This window comes from Phacochoerus africanus, chromosome 8 (assembly GCF_016906955.1).
Source record: "Phacochoerus africanus isolate WHEZ1 chromosome 8, ROS_Pafr_v1, whole genome shotgun sequence".
NCBI classification, from domain to species: domain Eukaryota; kingdom Metazoa; phylum Chordata; class Mammalia; order Artiodactyla; family Suidae; genus Phacochoerus; species Phacochoerus africanus.
The window spans coordinates 108,324,249-108,342,445 of record NC_062551.1 but is presented as its reverse complement, the minus strand read 5'-3'; the positions used below and the strand labels follow the sequence as shown (position 1 = coordinate 108,342,445).

At 45.7% G+C, this 18,197-nt stretch overlaps 1 protein-coding gene across 2 annotated transcripts in view; it reads right to left on the bottom strand.

The window, feature by feature from the left end:
• Positions 1-16,030: 16,030 nt before the first annotated feature.
• The window catches only part of LAMA3 (laminin subunit alpha 3), a 254,743-nt gene continuing 252,576 nt past the window's right edge, over positions 16,031-18,197 (bottom strand). For both annotated transcript variants that reach the window (XM_047793935.1, XM_047793936.1), the window contains 2 exons: positions 17,213-17,332; positions 16,031-16,454 (listed from right to left, as the gene is read on the bottom strand). In XM_047793935.1, coding sequence (XP_047649891.1) covers positions 16,309-16,454; positions 17,213-17,332 — 266 coding nt within the window. In that variant the 3' untranslated portion in view covers positions 16,031-16,308. The remainder of the gene's footprint in view (positions 16,455-17,212; positions 17,333-18,197) is intronic.

Sequence of the window (18,197 nt, the reverse complement as noted above, 5' to 3'; positions counted from 1 at the left end):
TGGTGGTGGTGGGTGGTCTGTGAAGACACACACTTGTGGACAGAATCAAGATGCATATAGGAGTTAGAACTGAAAGGATCGGCTGGATGAACCAAAAATGACTCAAGAGGACTCAGAGGGTTTTGGCTGGAGCAGCGAGGTAGAGAGTGGCACTATTGCCTGAAATTGGGACATCTGGGAGGTGCAGAGTTTTGGGTGAATCAACAGTTTAGACTGGGGTATATTCAGCTTAAGGTGCCTCCTGGGTGGAGCTACAAAGTAGGCAGTTGGATAGACATTAAGTCTGGGGCTCAGCACAGAGGATGCGTCTGCACAGAGAAGGGAGCTCAGGTGGGGCCCAATGTTTACAGAAGTAACACCACCCTCGTTTACAGATAACGGTCATTTGATACTAAAAAGAATACTGCCCACCGATTTTTCTGGCCTGCTATAGTCCAGTTTCCTTTGGAAGCCCGGCACAGATGACCTTTGGTTCAGGGGTACCCTGTTGTAGAAACTACCACCCCTGGTTCCCAAAAGACACTCCATCAATTACTTAGGTACAAATAATGGAAGCTGGAACTGACAGGGAACACCCGGGGTCAACCATGGACAGCGAGGCCTCGGTAACAGCGTGACTCACATCACCGCAAGCTGGCTCTATCTTGGGTGACTAAGCCTCCTTTGAAAAGTGTGTCTTTGAAAGAAGATGTGGGGTTGGGTGGTGATTTAGTGCTTGGATTTTAGAGCCTTACGTGGTATTTTTCTATTCGGGTACAGACGTCACTTTGGGCAAGAGAGGATGAGAGGGAGCAGAGCCATGCTGAAGCCTTAAGATCACGCATGTGTCAGCTGCTTTCATAGATGAGGTGTTGGGTGACAAGGGCGTCAGGAAATGCACAATCGTGTGTGTCAGCCCAGAATGGGGAGGGGCGGGGGGGGGGGCAATCAGGCTGAGTAAAGTTATTGTGGTGATTAATTACTATTTTCAGTTGAAGTCTTGCCTTAATTACCTGTTAGAAGTCTGCTAATTTGGCCAGCTGTCTCTAGGTGGCTAACTTGACTCTTCCTCATTTAAAAAACTTCCATCTAGACTGGAAGAAGCCTTTCGGGATGAAGGCAGAAGGCTTACCCACCAGAGGAGGGTATGGCCATGTTCACAGTCCTTTCTAACCCCCTTTGGATGAATGTGCAAATTAGGGGCCCCAGATTTTCTGACACGCCCCCACCCCTGGCCCCCATCACCATGATGCCATCAGAATGAAGTGGGAAACAGAGGCTGCAGTCTGGGGCTCAAGAGGGAGAGTGGGTGAGATTAGCAGTCATTCTTTATGCCCTTGGAGTACTCGGCAAGGCTTTCATTTGTCTCTGAGCAAGCAATCCTAGTATCACACGAGATGTGATGTTTCTCTCTTGTGGTTCTGCTTTCTTGAGTCAAAATAATGCAGCAGGGGGTGACCCTGGATGTGTTGTTGTTGTTGTTGTTGTTGTTTAAGGGCTGCACCCCTGGCATATGGAGGTTCCCAGCTGCTGGCCTACACCACAGCCCCAGCAACACTGGATCCGAGCCACATTTGCAACCTACACCACAATTTGTGGCAATGCTGGATCCTTAACCCACTGAGTGAGGCCAGGGATTGAACCGTCATCCTTACAGAGACAATGTTGGGTTCTTAACCCGATAAGCCACAATGGGAACTCCTTGGATGTAGTAAAATGTAGGTCTTATTACTATGCAGGTGAGACCAGCAGATCAGGAGACAAATGCCACTGAAAACATAGCTTGTTATACTCACAGATCCCAATAGGAGGAGACACTCCATGAGGAGCCACATGAGGAGGATTCAGGGTCAGTCAGGAGGCAGGAGGTGAGAGGAAACGTGGGGTCCTTGGGGTCCTTCACTGTGGTTTCTGTGGGAGAATGGGTGAGGCAGGGTAGGTGGGGTTAGGATTGGCTAGTTTGAATAATGTCATGAACTCTGGGGCCTAGGGCTGTCCCTAGTTTGATACCTGGCCCCAAGGTGATTATGGCAGAGGGCAAATGGCCTGGAGTGTCTGCGCCACAGAAGTGGTGCAGGTGTGGGCTCTGGCCTGGTTGGTTACACATGAAAGAGTTTTCCACTCTCTAGGAATCAGCTAACTTTCAGAGGGGCAGCCCCTCCAGGGTCAGCAGGCCCCCACCTTTCTTGTATCAAAGTATCAGAGACACAAGATTAACATAATCTGGTTGTTGGTTGGTGAGGGTTGAACATGTAATTTTTTTTTTTTAATTTATGGCCACATCTGTGACATATGGAAGTTCTCCAGCCAGGAACTGACTCTAAGCTGCAGCTGTGGCCTATGCCATAGCTGTGGCAATGCCGGATCCTAAACCCACTGTGCCTGGCCAGGGATTGAACCCTTGCCCGCCACAGAGACAATGCTGGATCCTTAACCCTCTGTGCCACAGCAGGAACTCTTGGACATGTAACCTTGGGTCTTACTCTCTGAGTGTCAGTTTACTCCTCTGCTAAATGGAGCAAGAATAATTGACTCTATGGTCATTGTTGAGACTGAATGAGATTGTGTGGGCAAGAGGCTAGCACAGTGTCTGACACCTGCCAAGTGCTTAATAAATGGCACATATGTTTGTTAGTGGCCCGATCATGAGCTCTGGAAACAGAGTTTGTGTTGTTCTGGTTATGGAAATTTGGGACTGAATGAGGAAGGATGGATAGGTTCCCCCAACACCCAATTCTCCTAGGTGGAAAGCAGCTCCCATCTTTTCCCAGAAGTTTTTCTTTTCTAATTATTTCAAATACTTGAAGAGATGTTTGCATATAGGTGATGGTGTCACTTTTATGAATCCATAGGTTGAACTGAATCTCTTTACCATGGAGAAACTTTAGACCCAGGAGCCTAAGAAGTTCCCCTAGTTTTCACCAAGTAGATGAGTAGCCAAGTCATTGCTGAAAGTCTTCCATTGATTGATTAGTGGATCAATTTCCCACTAACCTTTCATAATAAAATACACGATTCTAGGGAGAGTAAGGTTTGGAAATCTCTACATTTTAGTTCATCTCCCACTTATGCAATTTCTTTCTTTCCTTCCTTCAATGAGTATTTATTATGTCCGAGGCACAGGGAGGAAGCAATTTAAACTAAAAAAATTTAATGGAAGGAAGCAAAACGAAGCTCAGGATGCCTCACATTTTCTTCACATGTAACCAGGGTTTGCTTTTATTTTGGATTTATCTCCATTTTTGTGAGTGTGTAAATGAAAATACCAAAAGAAGAAAATAAAACCTGAGGCCAGAGAGTGGCTGCCCTGGACAGTAATTAGTTTTAATTTCCCTCTCTTTTGACCTGAGGGCTTCATCCAGCTCGATAATTATGCTGCAGTGTCTTCAGAGAAAGGAATGCTAGCTCTTGGATTTGCGGAACAATTGACAGTACAACAACAGTGGATAATTAGGACCTGAAACATTCCCCTGTCAGCTGACCTTGGCAGCAGTCATCTTTCTCTGCAGCCCCAGCTTCTTCTGGGCCAAGGTCAGTAGCAGGTCAGGTTCAGATGCAGAGAGAGGACCTACTAATACTTCCCTTCACATACCCTCCAACTCCCGCTATTGAGTTTTTGTCCCAGTTCCATAACCCAAGATCTGACTTTGAACTTTGGCAAATCGCTTAAGCATTCTGAGCCTGAGCTTCTTGGCCTGCAAGATGGGGCAAACACTGCCACTGTCAGATGTGTTTCCAAAAAAAACAGAGGTCAGAGCGCTGACCCCAACTCTGGCCAAGCCTTCTCTGGGGCTATGGCAGTTCCCTTGGTGCAGAGAATACAAAGGGAGCTCCAGGCAAATGCACCCCTCCCGGACCAGTCAGAGCTTTGACTCCCGTCCCACTAAATGGCACTGCACCCTGTGTAGGGTTCAAGGAGTCTTTTGCCTTTTTTTCCTAAAGCTACAGGTGGCCCAGGTCATGTAGGGTTTTTTGCCAGGTGAGGAAATCTGCCCAATATTATAGCACCAGTCAGAACTGGGGCCGGAAGCCAGCCCTCCTGCTGAGCTCACAACCCATGTCCTTCTCTACATCTCCATTTTAGCTGAGGGGTGGGCACGAAACCCAAAGGGGCCCACTTTAGTGTCTGAGACAGTAGTAAGACCTCAACAACAGCACAAACATAAATACTAACAACAAACAGCAACTGTTTAGATCATCACAGCGGGCAGGTCCACTAGGACCCATTTGCTCCTCGACTTGTTGAACCCTCAGCTACTGCAACACCCCCGGCAGCTCTGCCCTGTGGCCCCTCACCAAAGATTAACCTCTGTGGCTCAAACAAGGGACACATAAGGTCGGACAAAGCAGAACCCAGCGCGCACCTGTTACTCTCTGCGTCTCCTGAGGAAATCAGAGGGATTCAGGGAGGCGTGGCTTAATGACTTTGCACAGCGCCCCCAGTGGTCACATGTGGGACGGCAGACTCAGCGATGGAACACCAGGCCAGTCCGCGAGCAGTCCTCACCACTTGCCTCCACTTGCTCCCGCTCCCAGGTGATGCCTGGGATGAGCGCCCTGCTTATACGCTTTCGACATTCCTGAGGCAAAAGCAGAGCCTTTAATGTGCAACAGCTAGAGCAACCCAGCAAGTACTTTGCAAAGACTGCCTACAGCATGGCTGCAAGACATGGTCAAGGTCAGAGGAAGGCAGGGCATCAGCTTCCCCTTCCCTGAACTGGAGTAAGGGTCAGCCTGTAGTAAGTGTCAGAGGTGAGAAGAGACGTGAAAAGTAGTGTAAATGGTATCGTGTGAGACAGGCTCTGGGAGTGCTTATCCCCCAAGCATCAACCACACCCTGTGCCAGGCAGCCAGCTGTGGAGGTGACTGCCACAGGGTCAAAAGCAGATGTTTTAACTCAGCTGCAGAGTTCCTAGACAGAATCCCTCACCTGAGGTAAGGAGACAATTTAGTGGTCCTCCGTTTCCCTGATTGAAACAACTGCAAAAGTCATGTTTGGAACGTTCTCCACGCTCCCTGTCACTTGCCTCCAGTTTCCAATGCCCATGAACCTTATCTGGGACACCCACTCTTAGTTGCCAGTGGGGACTTTTGACCTCTGGCCTCATTGCTCCACTGAAATTCATATTTTCTAGTTGGCACTAGAAATACCAACTGCCTCTTTCTTGTTAAGTCCAATGCCTCGTGCCCCCAGACCAGGCTCCTGCCCCACTCACCCGCACCTCTGTTTATTTGCACCTGCCTCCTGGCAGGCAGGCTTTCCGCCCACATCCATTCCCCCAAGTCATGTCCTCTCTTTTCTCTGTGCTTTGTACATGCTCTTCTGCTTGTGATGTTCTTTTTTGGGTTTTTTTTGGTCTTTTTGTCTTTTGAGGGCCACACCTGTGGCATGGAGGTTCCCAGGTTAGGGGTCTAATCGGAGCTACAGCTGCTCGCATATGCCATGGCCACAGCAATGCCAGATCCAAGCCACATCTGCGGCCTCCACCACAGCTCCCAGCAATGATGCAACCTCAACCCACTGAGCAAGGCCAGGGATCGAACCCGCAAACTCATGGTTCCTAGTCAGATTCGTTTCCGCTGAGCTGAGCCACGATGGGAACACCTGCTTGTGATGTTCTTTTCTGCCTTTTTTATTCCTAAATTACACATGATTTAGCTCAAATGCCTCCCATTCCCTTTTGATGGGAAGAGTTGTTTCTTAGTTGAGATGCATGGGGGAAAAAAAAAAAAAGGCTTCCCTCATTCGGCAGCACTGTAGGCTCCCTGATGCTTCCTGTGTAAGGCAAATAGAGGTCCTTCAGCTGCAGCAGCTCAGCAGGTTCCCCCACTCAGCATTCTGCTGTAAGGCTATACTCGACCCTCACCTAATGCAAATTCTCCATCAGAGAGTAACTGGTTTGGATGCTAGCATAGGATTGTTTTCTAGGCAAACCTACCTAAAATGAAATGTGACATTCTATTTAATGCAAGTATTTGTTCTATAACACTGTATTTCCTACAGTTGCCTGATTCTGAGAATCACCTTGGTGTTTATCAAAAACACAGATTTCTGGGCCCTGCCCCTAGCTAGGGAATCAGAATCTCCAGGTCAGGTTTATTCCTTACTCATGAGTCTTTTAAGATTTCATTATCTTCCGGAAGATAGGTCTGTGACTTTGGCTGACAAAGCCAGTTACCTACTGAAAAAGCAATACTGTGCTAGTTGAGTTAGAGACACTGGGATGTTTGAGCAACATCTGAGATCAAGGCAAAACTAGTCACTTGTTACACCTTCTTCTCATGAATGAGCTCTTGGCTGGGACCCCTCGTTTTTCCCAGGACTGGATTTTTTTCAAATGCATTGATTATCATTTTGCACAAGGCATAGAAGGGAGGGGAGAGATGAGTTTCTGTGGATCCAGGTGACATTTTTGCATCTCACTGCTGCCATGGAATCACAGCTGTGGTTCAGATGTCAGGGCACCGGGATGAATGGGGTCTTTAGTCCTCCAAATGGGGTTGAGCACAGCCAGGAAAGCATCTCCAGTTCCCTGAAGTTTTACGTACCCTCATTGCATGGAAATCAGGTGGAGCCCTAATGACATAATCTGATGAAAAGTGAGGATTTTTTTTTTTTTTTTGGCTTTTTAGGGCCTCATCCATGGTATATGGAAGTTTCTAGGCTAGGAGTCAAATCAGATTACCGTTGCCAGCCTCCACCACAGCTACAGCAATGCCAGATCAGAGCCGCATCTGTGACCTTCACCATGGCTCATGCTAATGAAGGATCCTTAACCCACTGAGGGAGGCCAGGGATTGAACTCACCTCCTCATGAATACTAGTCAGGTTCATTACCACTGAGCCACAAAGCAAACTCCTGAAAAGAGAGGATTTTAAACAGTTTCTCTTGTCCCTATCCAGTGAAACAATGTGGGTTTCAGTCACCAGGGGCTATGAAGGCATATATAAGGTGCTATGAATGGGGACTGAATGTTTGTGTCCCCACCAAAATCCATGTGTTGAAGGCCTAACATTCTCCCGATGTAACCGTATTTGGAAATACTGCCTTTATGAAGGTAATTAGGGTTAAATGAGGTTATAATAGTGGGGTCCTGATCCTATAGGATTAATCTCCTTATAAGAAGAGGGGCTCCCTACCTTCCCTCCCACATACACAGGCCAAGGAAGGGCCATGGGAAGATACAGTGAGAAGGTGGCTATGGCCACACCAGGGAGATCTCTCACCAGAAACCAAACAGGGCAGAATCTTGACCCTGAATTCTAGCCTCCAGAATTGTGAGAAAATAAATTTCTGTTGTTGGAGCCACCCAGCGTGTGGTGCTTTGTTATGGGAATTCTAGCTGCTTAAGATAAAGGTAAAGGAATGAGACACTTGCCCAAGCTGGGGGACAAGAAATGGGACTGGAATAAAGACAGGAGCCTTTTGAGAAGATGGGAGATAGTAGCCTGTTTTCAGGGAGATCTAGACACAGTGGGTAGCATCACCCCATCAGGGACAGTGCTTTTGCAGAGGCGCCCAGGCCACCAAGCTCCCCATCCCTTATCCTTGATCTGCATGCAGCCAGGTTTCTGACTTGGGGCTCATTTTCTTTCCAAATTAGAACACTTCATGTACTCACGATATATACATGCTTCACAATACACATAACAAAACAAGGCTCTACGAACACCCTTATGGTTAAATTTTCATCCATGTCTTTATTAGGACAAATTCCTAGGAGTAGAAGGCACATTACAAAATGTCCATATCTGTTGCCAAATTGCCACTTTCTTCCCTCCAAAGGATAACAATATACAATCCTATTACTTAGTTACATATGGATGGATTTATTTTATTGTTTAAACAACCTTCATCAATACAATTGACAAAAATAATCAAAATAACCAAATAACCAAACCTCTCTTTCCTCTCATGGATTAAGTGAGAGCATATGTTAAAACTATTTCTAAACTGTAAAGTGCTGTTCAGATATAAGGAACGTTTTGGTTCAGAAGATATTCCCCATTGATAAGCCAGTCAAAATTCATGTCACAACCTGATTATTAATGAATCAGTCAAAATGCACCTTCATGAGTGAATTTCTTGATATTGGTAGACACAATGGGCATATAAGCTCACTTTCATTTTTTTTGTGAAGAATAAGAACTAGTTATATCAAATATATTAGTGTCAAAACCTAGAGTAAGTTCTCTCTCATTCTTCAGAGGGTGTCTAAGTGTGGGGTGTCTGGAGGTAGACCCTGAGCAGGGACTGGGGTGCAGGTGAGCTTATGCAGGAGGTGAAGGAAATGTCAGTAAAGGGGTAGGAAGTGAGAGAGGGAGACACAGAAGGGAAGGCAGCCAGTGAAGCGAGGCTTCAGAGCCAGCCCTCGCTGTGGGCGCCTGGAGAGTAATCCTGTTGGAGAAACGCAGAGACCAGTGAGAACACTTGCTTCCCAGGGACACGGGGACAGCACACCAGCTCCCAAGAGTGAATGGTGAGGGATGCATCTGGGCATTAATGCCTGGCATGGCTGGCTGACCTGCTCCCCAGGGGGACACAGCTGATTTCAAGAGTCATAGAAAGACCTGGAGGAACTGCACAGGCACAGAGAGGTCCGGGTAGCAGGACTGAGTTTGTGAGCATGAGGGGACACGGGTTGGCGATTGCTGGCGTCTACTACTAAGGTGTTCTCTTCGTTTGAAATATATCTTCCTTGTGCACACAGCAGTGCCGTGCAACACGGGGGACATCTGCTTCCTCCACTGTTTCCTTAGAACAGTGAACCGGGAGATGCGAGAAACACAAGTCACAAGTAGACCAGGAAAGTTCAATAGCGTTTTGGCTTTCATACTTTCGGACTTTTGAATTCCTTTCCTAGAGTAAAGAAAGCCAGAGGGAAGCATCCAACTTTGGGTACGTCTGCTCCACGTTTTACAGTGTTCTTAATAGTGGTAAAGGGAACGACAATATTCTCATAACATTTTTAGCTCCATCATCTCAGTTAACTCTCGGAGAAGACTTCTGATGTAAAAGACATAATTTTTTTTTTGTCCCTCAAACTTCTAGAATATTCAAAAGCACATGACACAAAGCTTGTATGCTTGAAATGCAACTGAAATAATAGCATCAAAGGATCAAGAAGTGCCTCAGAGCCAAGTGACTTCCAAGGGCAAAGGTTTTTCCTGAGGATGGGAGTGGTTTTCCTTTTATGGAGAGGAAGTGGGAAGAGACGGATGAGGAGGAACTGTGGAGCAGGAGACTAACCCCTCTGGGATCTGGGCTTGTCAGGAGCTGACAGAGCAGCAGCTGCACTTTTTGGTCCATGAAGCTGCCCGGAAGTCCCACGAGACACTTCCTTTCCTGCTGGGGCCTCCCCCTCCCCATAGACATTGCAAAAAAATGTGACATTAGGGATCTTATTCTGTTGACAGCCCTGCAGTCGAATGCTACATAATTTTCCAGAATACAGACTTCTTTCTGAGGAAGCATATTTCCTGTAGGAATAGTAAATTCCTATGGAGAGTTGCCTTTTTTTTTCCCCAGGGCTGCAACTGTGGCATATGCAAGTTCCCAGGTGAGGGGACGAATTGGAGCTGCAGCTGCTGGTCTGCACCCAGCCACAGCACACCAGAACCGAGCAATGTCTGTGACCTGCACCGAATGCTGGATCCTTAACCCACTGATCGAGGCCAGGGATTGAACCTGCATCCTCATGGATATGAGTCTGGTTCATTACCACTGAGCCACAATGGGAACTCCCAGAGAGTTGCCTTTTGAAGGGGCAATATGCCAAGCTACATCATCGATGCCCAGCTCCGTTATAACTGTCCAGGAACACGTGCTTCCTGAGTATGAAATGATTCAAGTCACTGATTAATTAGCAAAAGCCTTTTGAGCCAGAGATGGTTTAATCAGTTAAGTGTGGGCTATGGTGTGCATTCATGAAGACCAAAAGTCTTGGCCTAGTCCCCTGGAAACTCCCAAATCTCATTTTATCAAGGACTCAGGGTAGAGCAAAATAAACCACACATTCAAAATTTATGGGGAATAAACCCTTCTGGTGATGGAAAGGTGCACTTTACATTCTGGGGTCATAGAAGTCTTTATGAGAAAGGAGAAAAAAGCATTTTCAGTAAACATCATTCATCATCTCAGGCCCCCGCCCTCTACTCTGGGAGCATAATCGACGCCCAGCTCTGAAAATGATTAACAGGGGTATTCCAATTTGGTCTCTGCCGCCCACACAAAGGCCTGCAGACATTACATTAGAATTTTTTGAACCAACAGCTTAGGGTTATTATTCAATACATAGTCTCATCTATCCATGGTGTAGATAAGGAAATTAAGGAACAATCAATAGAAGCAGATACTGAGACAGATTTCACAGAAAAGCATTTCGTACTAGATGGGATACCTCAAAGCAGTACACTCAGTTCACTAATGCTTTCCACATGCTTGAAAATTCCCCTCACAAAAGATTTTGTCTCAGTGGCATGATTTAACACATGTATCAACAGATGAACTCTCAAAGTTGAAAAAGTGCAAGCTTTCCAAGCCACTTAGAATTCATCTGATTAGCAAGGCAAAAACCAGCAGATCAACAGCGAATGATGTGAGTGAACCCAGCTGGAAAGCCATTACAAGCCCTTTCATAGCAACAGTCTACTTACATTCACAGTTGTAGAATTTTTATGTTGAAGAGTTCAGTTACACTGTTTGGCAGGTCAAGACACTGGCAGCAGAGCGCATCTGTCACCTCACACCATGGTTATTACCGTTATCACTCATGTTAAGAAAAAATAGTTTGTTTTGGATTTCTACTGGGGGGCAGGGTGGGGGGAGGGAGGAGGACTTGAGCTTTTACCCTCAAAATTCTGCCTGAGTGAATCCTTACAAAAGTTTCAATCACGAAGAAAGCAGACTTACAAGGCAGAGGAGGAAGACGCTTTGGGGAGCCCATAGTGGAGATTGGGCGGCCACTCCGAGAGTCCTGGCCACTCTCCAAAGCCTCAGAGGAGTGCCTTGCTCCTTCTGGACGCATGTCCCTGTCTTGGAACTGGTTTGCAGCTCTCTGAAGTGACACATTCTGCAAGCCCGACTGTGCTTGGTACTTAGAGATGAAAATTCCAACTGCTCGCTCCCTTAAGGTGTTTTACAGGATCACCCATCAGAGCCCATCAGCTGACCTTGAGTTTCCCAGTGTAAGTTTTGGCTCAGATGAGCCTGGAGCACGCTGGGTCTCCAGGAGCTGACGTGGTCCAATGGCTGCTCCTTGCCTTAAAGACCATAAGCAGATCCTGGTGAGTTTATATTGAGTGATGTAAGGAGCTGAGACCAGTTAAAATAGATTTCAATGTAAGGGGATAAAACCTTTTGGGAAACAACTTGGCAATAGCTAACAACCAAGATAAGAATGTTCAAATCCTTTGAGTAGTTTCAGTTCTAAGAATTTATCTTAAGAAAATGTCTACATTCCAGGACATAGGCACTCTAGTATTGCTTGTAATTGCAAAAATTTGAAACAACCTCTAATAACTGGAGGTTGGTTAAATATATTATGGTAAGTTCATTTGATGGAATGTTCCACAAAGACCTGGGAAACACCACATAGTTTTAAAAAAATATAAAAACAATATTCACAGTATAATGATAATTTTGCAAGGAAATAACACGTGCATTTAAAAATTAAATAACAGGGAATTCCCTGGTGCTCTAGTGGTTAGGATTTGGAGCTTTCACTGCTGTGGCCCAGGTTCAATTCCTGGTCCAGGAACTTCTGCACGCAGCAAAAGAAAAATGACATCATTAGAATAATAATAATAAAATTGAATAACAGCATTTGCAGCAACATGAATGGATCTAGAAATTATCATGCTAAGTGAAGTCAGTCAGACAATGAGACACCAACATCAAATGCTATCACTTACATGTGGAATCTTAAAAAAGGACACAATGAACTTCTTTGCAGAACAGATACTGACTCGCAGACTTTGAAAAACTTATGGTTTCCAAAGGAGATAGGTTGGGGGATGGGGGATGCACTGAGGGTTTGGGATGGAAATGCTATAAAATTTGGTTATGATGATGTTGTACACCTGTAAATGTAATAAAATTCATTAATAAAAAAAGAAAAAAGGAAGAAAAAAGAACATATACACACACACAAATAAGGTATATTACCTCAATAGTGTGTATGAGTGCATGTGCATGTGTGTGTGTATAAAATTATGTTGTTCTGAATTTGGTAATAATAGAAAAATTATGTATTAAAATGATGAGTAACTACAATAATTTTGTTAAATATCATAAAATTTCCCTGCTTCATGAAACATGTATGTTTACATATGTACACACACTTATTACATATATATGTATATGAATGCATTATAGCTAAAACCAATTGATCCATAACTATTATGTACCTTTACTTTGTTATAAATTTATAGAAAATTTATAAATGTTTTATAAGAAATATAAAAAAAGACTAAAAAAAATTGAATAACAAACATATACCCAAATTCAAACAGAATTCTGAGTAATGTGATTATGGGTGATTTTTATCATTTTTCTATAATATTTATACCATTCATATTTGGTACAATAATTTTATTTTAAAATTGTTTCACTCACAGGCTGGCGTTAAGTCTTCATTCCTGAGAGAGAATCTGGCCTTTCTGGGTAGCACCGACCCACCCAAAGTTGGAACTGGTAAAAAGAGAACTGGGGAACTGGAAGGGAGGGAAGTGAATGTGGGGGGCAGGGCAGAAGTTGGGGTTTGGGGTTCTTTGCAGGGCAGCACTGGGCTGGTGGGGAGGCAGAAAGGAGCCAAGTCCGAGTTCTCTGTAGGGAAGTGAGATCACTTCCTTTCCAGGAGGAAGGAAGGTAGGTGTGTTCTGCCTGGGGCCCCTGTCCTCCAATGTGGGGTTACTGTGTGTGTGACAGAAGTCCAGCCACCCTGGGCACTGAGGAACGAGGGCAGGAGGTGACCTCAAGATGCCAAAGGAAGCAGCCCGTGAAGGCACACCGTGGCTCAGAAGCACTGGGTGCCCCGGAGTGACAGTCGCCTGGGGAGATGTGAGCTGGTTTTCTCACAATCAGGTCCCCCTCACCTGGACCAAGAGGACACCAACTCTGGACGCATCGTGAATAGATCCGAGTCAACCCCTGGTGACCCTGCTGTCCCCCAAGCCTTTCTGCCTAAGGTCAGCCCAGTGGGTGAGAGGCTCTGACCTGGTAAAAAGGTAACAGCAGTGATATGTGTATGGCGCTTCGGAGTTTACACGTGATTCCCACGATAGTTCAGGTGAGGAGCTGTGGCCATTCCTTGCGGAGAACACACAGTAACAATCTGAGAAAGGCCACGCTGAGGGCTTTGAGGTTCTCATTCCATCTGTGACACCCTCTTCTGCCTTCTGGTGGCTGGGATTCTACTTAGTAAATGTGGATGGACAGCTGGTCTTCAAGCTTCCACAAAATGGAGGGGAAACCAGAGGTATTAATGAAGAAATAACTGCCCCTTTAAAGTAAGTCTGGGAGATACCAATGGATAACTTTGTAGATTGGATTCACACCAGGAACCCAGAAAGAGAATCATCCTTTAGTGTAGACCTGCCAAAGACAGGTAAAATGGATGTTCTTCATGCAGACTCAGTGGAAGTTTTCTGGTGGAGTTTTCATTTGAAAAATCAATGTTTTTATTTTATTTTTTATTTTTTGTTTTTAGGGCCACACCCATGGCATATGGAGGTTCCCAGGCTAGGGGTCCAATCAGGGCTGTAGCTGACAGCCTACACCACAGCCACAGCAACGCAGGACCCGAGCGTTGTCTGTGACCTACACCACAGCTTACAGCAACACAGGATCCTTAACCCATCGAGAAAGGCCAGGGATTGAACCTGCGTCTTCATGGCTACTAGTCAGGTTTATTAACTGCTGAGCCATGACGGGAACGCCAAAAATCAATGTTTTGAGAAAGCACATGACTTAAGGTCATGACATTCAATCTCTGACACAGAACAGCATCCTAAAGGCCACCAGCCAGCTTCTATTGAATACCTCCTGTGACAGGGACCTTGCTATCCCTCCAGGAGAACGTTTCATGTCGTCATAGACTTGGTTGGGAGAAAGCTTGCCCATGGACTGCAGCGTGAGAGTCATGAAAGAGCACAGGTTTGAAAGGAATGGGGCTCAGTTTCACAGGTGGGGGCAGGAAGCTGTCAGGATACCTCTTAGGGTTACTGTATCCAAATTTCAGAATTTTTCTCCTGATCAACAAATACTCCTTAGAAGACTCAGAAATGCTTGCACAGGAGTCCCATTGTGGCACAGCAGAAACAGATCTGACTAGTAACCATGAAGTTGCGAGTTTGATCTCTGGCTTCACTCAGTAGGTTAAGGACCCAGTATTGCCGTGAGCTGTGGCATAGGTCACAGATGTGGCTCGGATCCAGCATTGCAGTGGCTGTGGCTGTGGCTGTGGTGTAGGCCTGGCGGCTTAGTTCCAATTTGACCCCTAGCCCTGGGAGCCTCCATATGCCACAGGTACGGCCTGAAAAGGACAAAAAAGAAAAAAAAAAAAAAAGAAATGCTTGCAGTCTTCCTTGTTGGTGAGAGTGGTGTGGGGTTATAATATTGGTCTAGTATGTGGTTCATTACTTTATAGATAAAACTAGAAGTGATTCTTCACTCCCACTGACTTCTGTTAGCTTCTCAGGTAGAGCTTTCATTATAGGAGGTACAGTACATTCACCTTCAAATCCCCTAGTCTGTCCTCGAGGAACTGATCATTGTAATCTATTTTGTCTTTTTTTTTTGTTGTTGTTGTTGCTATTTCTTGGGCCGCTCCCATGGCATATGGAGGTTCCCAGGCTAGGGGTCTAATCGGAGCTGTAGCCCCTGGCCTAGCACCAGAGCCACAGCAACGCGGGATCCGAGCCACAGTCTGCAACCTACACCACAGCTCACGGCAACGCCAGGATCATTAACCCACTGAGCAAGGGCAGGGACCGAACCTGCAACCTCATGGTTCCTAGTCGGATTCGTTAACCACTGTGCCACGACGGGAACTCCTGATCATTGTAATCTATACTTGGTTGGTAGCAGACTGTACCTGGGAAGCCAAGTGGAATTATAGGTTCATTAATTCAGTTTGTTATTTTCCATGTTATGACTGTTATGGGTCTCCCTGGGTAGACTGCATATTCCTTCAAGGCAGTAATTACTCCTCATACCTGACGGTAGATCCAACACTGAGCACGTACAGTACCTTGACCAGTATGTGCTCGCTAATTATTCTAGAAAATTGTGTTGAACGTAGCACATGGAACAGATGCTGATGGATTAATACAATTAAAAATAGGAGTTCCCGTCATGGCTCAGCAGTTAATGAATCTGAGGATGTGGGTTCGATCCCTGGCCTGGCTCAGTAGGGTTAAAGATCTGGCCTTGCTGTGAGGTGTGGTGTAGGTCACAGACACGGCTCAGATCCAGCATTGTAGTGGCTGTGGCTGTGGCTGTGGCTGGCAGCTTCAGCTCCAATTCAAGCCCCTAGCCTGGGAACCTCCATATGCCATAGGTGCAGCCCTAGAAAGCAAAAAAAAAAAAAAAAAAAAGACCCTCAAGCCAATGGTTTTATGTTAATAAAACATCATAAAGAGTACACTGCATTAATTTAACCCCATAAATCAAAACCTCTTCACATATGTGAAAACATGTGTTTTTTTGTTTGTTTGGGGTTTTTTTTGTCTTTTTTTTTTGCTATTTCTTGGGCCGCTCCCACGGCATATGGAGGTTTCCAGGCTAGGGGTTGAATCGGAGCCGTAGCCACCGGCCTACGCCAGAGCCACAGCAACGCTGGATCCAAGCCACATCTGCAACCTACACCACAGCTCACGGCAACTGCCAGATCGTTAACCCACTGAGCAAGGGCAGGGACCGAACTCGCAACCTCATGGTTCCCTAGTCAGATTCGTTAACCACTGTGCCACGATGGGAACTCCAAAAAACATGTGTTTTTAAAGTGCTTTAAAAGATATTTATTTTTTAAGAAGTGGAAAATAACGTTCTTTAGAAGACATTTAACTTTTAGTGGAACATGGTATTACCAAAAAGCATGTAACAATTTGTTCATCATCTTCAAGAAATGGGGTTTTTATATAAAATATATATGGGGCACTGAATGCCAAAATGATGGGTGTGTGTGGTTGGAATTAAAAGTTAGATTTGCTATTAAGCCCCTCCGGATGGTGTCTGAAATCAAGAATGACCTTGAGAGGGGAGATGGAGGTACGTGGGGTGATCAGCGCATTTAAGGGCAACGTCCTCGCTGGGTGATGAGTTTGAGTTAGTGGTCAGGACAGCCATTCAGACTGACAGTCCCCTGAACTTGCGTGGCTTCCGTGACAGGGATAGGAACGTGGTTGACTTGAATATTCTTCAGGCAGCCAAAAAAGGACTTCCACACAGGAAGCTTCAGGGTTTTCAAATTATCTGAAAGACAAAAGGTTAGGTGTTCATGCCTCATTCATACTGTCAAGTGAAGCCACTCCATTAAGAAGCAGTCTTATTAGAGCTAAAGGGACCCAGGGTCTCAGGCCACCCAATCATCTCCTCCTTTAAGCAGGCCCCCAACACACCCCCTGCTGTGATAAAGACCCCCACAAGGCTACTCTTCAAGTTCCTCAAAGATGGAGATTCCACAGCCCAAATCAGTAGATAATAACTCCGAACTCCAGTGCTTTTTATGCATCATGGAAGACCTATCAAAGTAACAACCAAATGATCTGGATGGACAGAAAACAATAAAGACTGGACAAGGCTCTTTCCAGACCAAATTCCAGTCTTGAAGTTGACTCCATCTCATCCTGCCTGATTTCCCCCCCATTCTGGTTCCAGAAAACTTAATACCTCACCGTAACTAAATGCCAGAAGGGGAGAGATCAGTTTCTCAGGCCCTTTTCTGATTCTTGATGATATTAGGTTTCTAAGTTCATGCAGCCTCTGAATAGAGGCTTATAAATTATAGGTTTGAGGCAAGAGGCAGCAGTAGCCACGTGGCCTGGGCTGCTGTGAGACGTGCCTGTTGCTGACAATCGGAGTTCCCCATAAGCTGGAGAAAGGGCCTCACTGTCTCCACTGTCTGGTCAAGGGCTGCCCTGATGACACCCTAGGGGCTAAGGCAGTGCATCTGTCGGGTAAGATGGAGATATTAAAAGCTGATGTGGGTGGGAAATCAGCACAGGAGTTACCTGGGACATCTCCGATGTGCAGGTGCTCCTTTGTGTGGGCAGGTGAGAAGGGGTGCCGTCCAGCTGTGTAGCTATGCTCCGAGTCTAGTTCCAGGTGCACGATGTGCTGTTTTATGGTGACTGGAGGGAGAGGAGGCAAGTCAGGTCTATCACCCAAGGAGAGGCTTCTTTGCTGTGTAATGTCTACACCTGCGTGTTCCCACTGCCTTCTTTCCAGTTCACTACTACAGACCTGCAGGAGCACTGTTCACGGGAATTCTATCCACCTAGACACATTCAGCTAATTTCTTTCTTTTCTTTCTTTCTTCCTTCCTTCCTTCCTTCCTTCCTTCCTTTTTTTGCTTTTTAGGGCCACACCCGTGGCATATGGAAGTTCCCAGGCTAGGGGTCGAATCAGAGCTACAGCTGCCAGCCTACACCACAGCCACAGCAATGCCAGATCTGAGCCGAGTCTGCAAGCTACACCACAGCTCATGGCAACGTCAGATCCTTAACCCACTGAGCGAGGCCAGGGATCAAACCCCTATCCTCAAGGATCCTAGTCATGTTCGTTAACTGCTGAGCCATGAAGGGAACTCACATTCAACTAATTTCTCAACACCAGGTATGTTTAGGGGCTTCCGCAGATGTTACGGAATTTAATCCTTAAATCTGTGAAGATTATTTATCCCTTGAATTTCCCAAAGAACAGACTGTGACTCTCCAGCATTGAAGAGCTTGACAAGATGGCTTGGTTGTAAGTTGAATGAGCTGGGATTCAGCCCCGGTCTCTGGTCTCCCAAGGCCAGTGCGTATTTCACATCATTTCTGGTTCCTTCCAAGAACACACTGATTTTTGAAAACTGACTCCAAAGACAGTGGCTTTTGATGCTTCAAATAAAATTCCTCCCACATTAACAATCTTAACCAAATGCAATGTAGAGAGCTTTTAAATCATCCAAGAAAAGACTACTTTTTAACAAAAGGTTTTTTTTCTTTTTTTTTT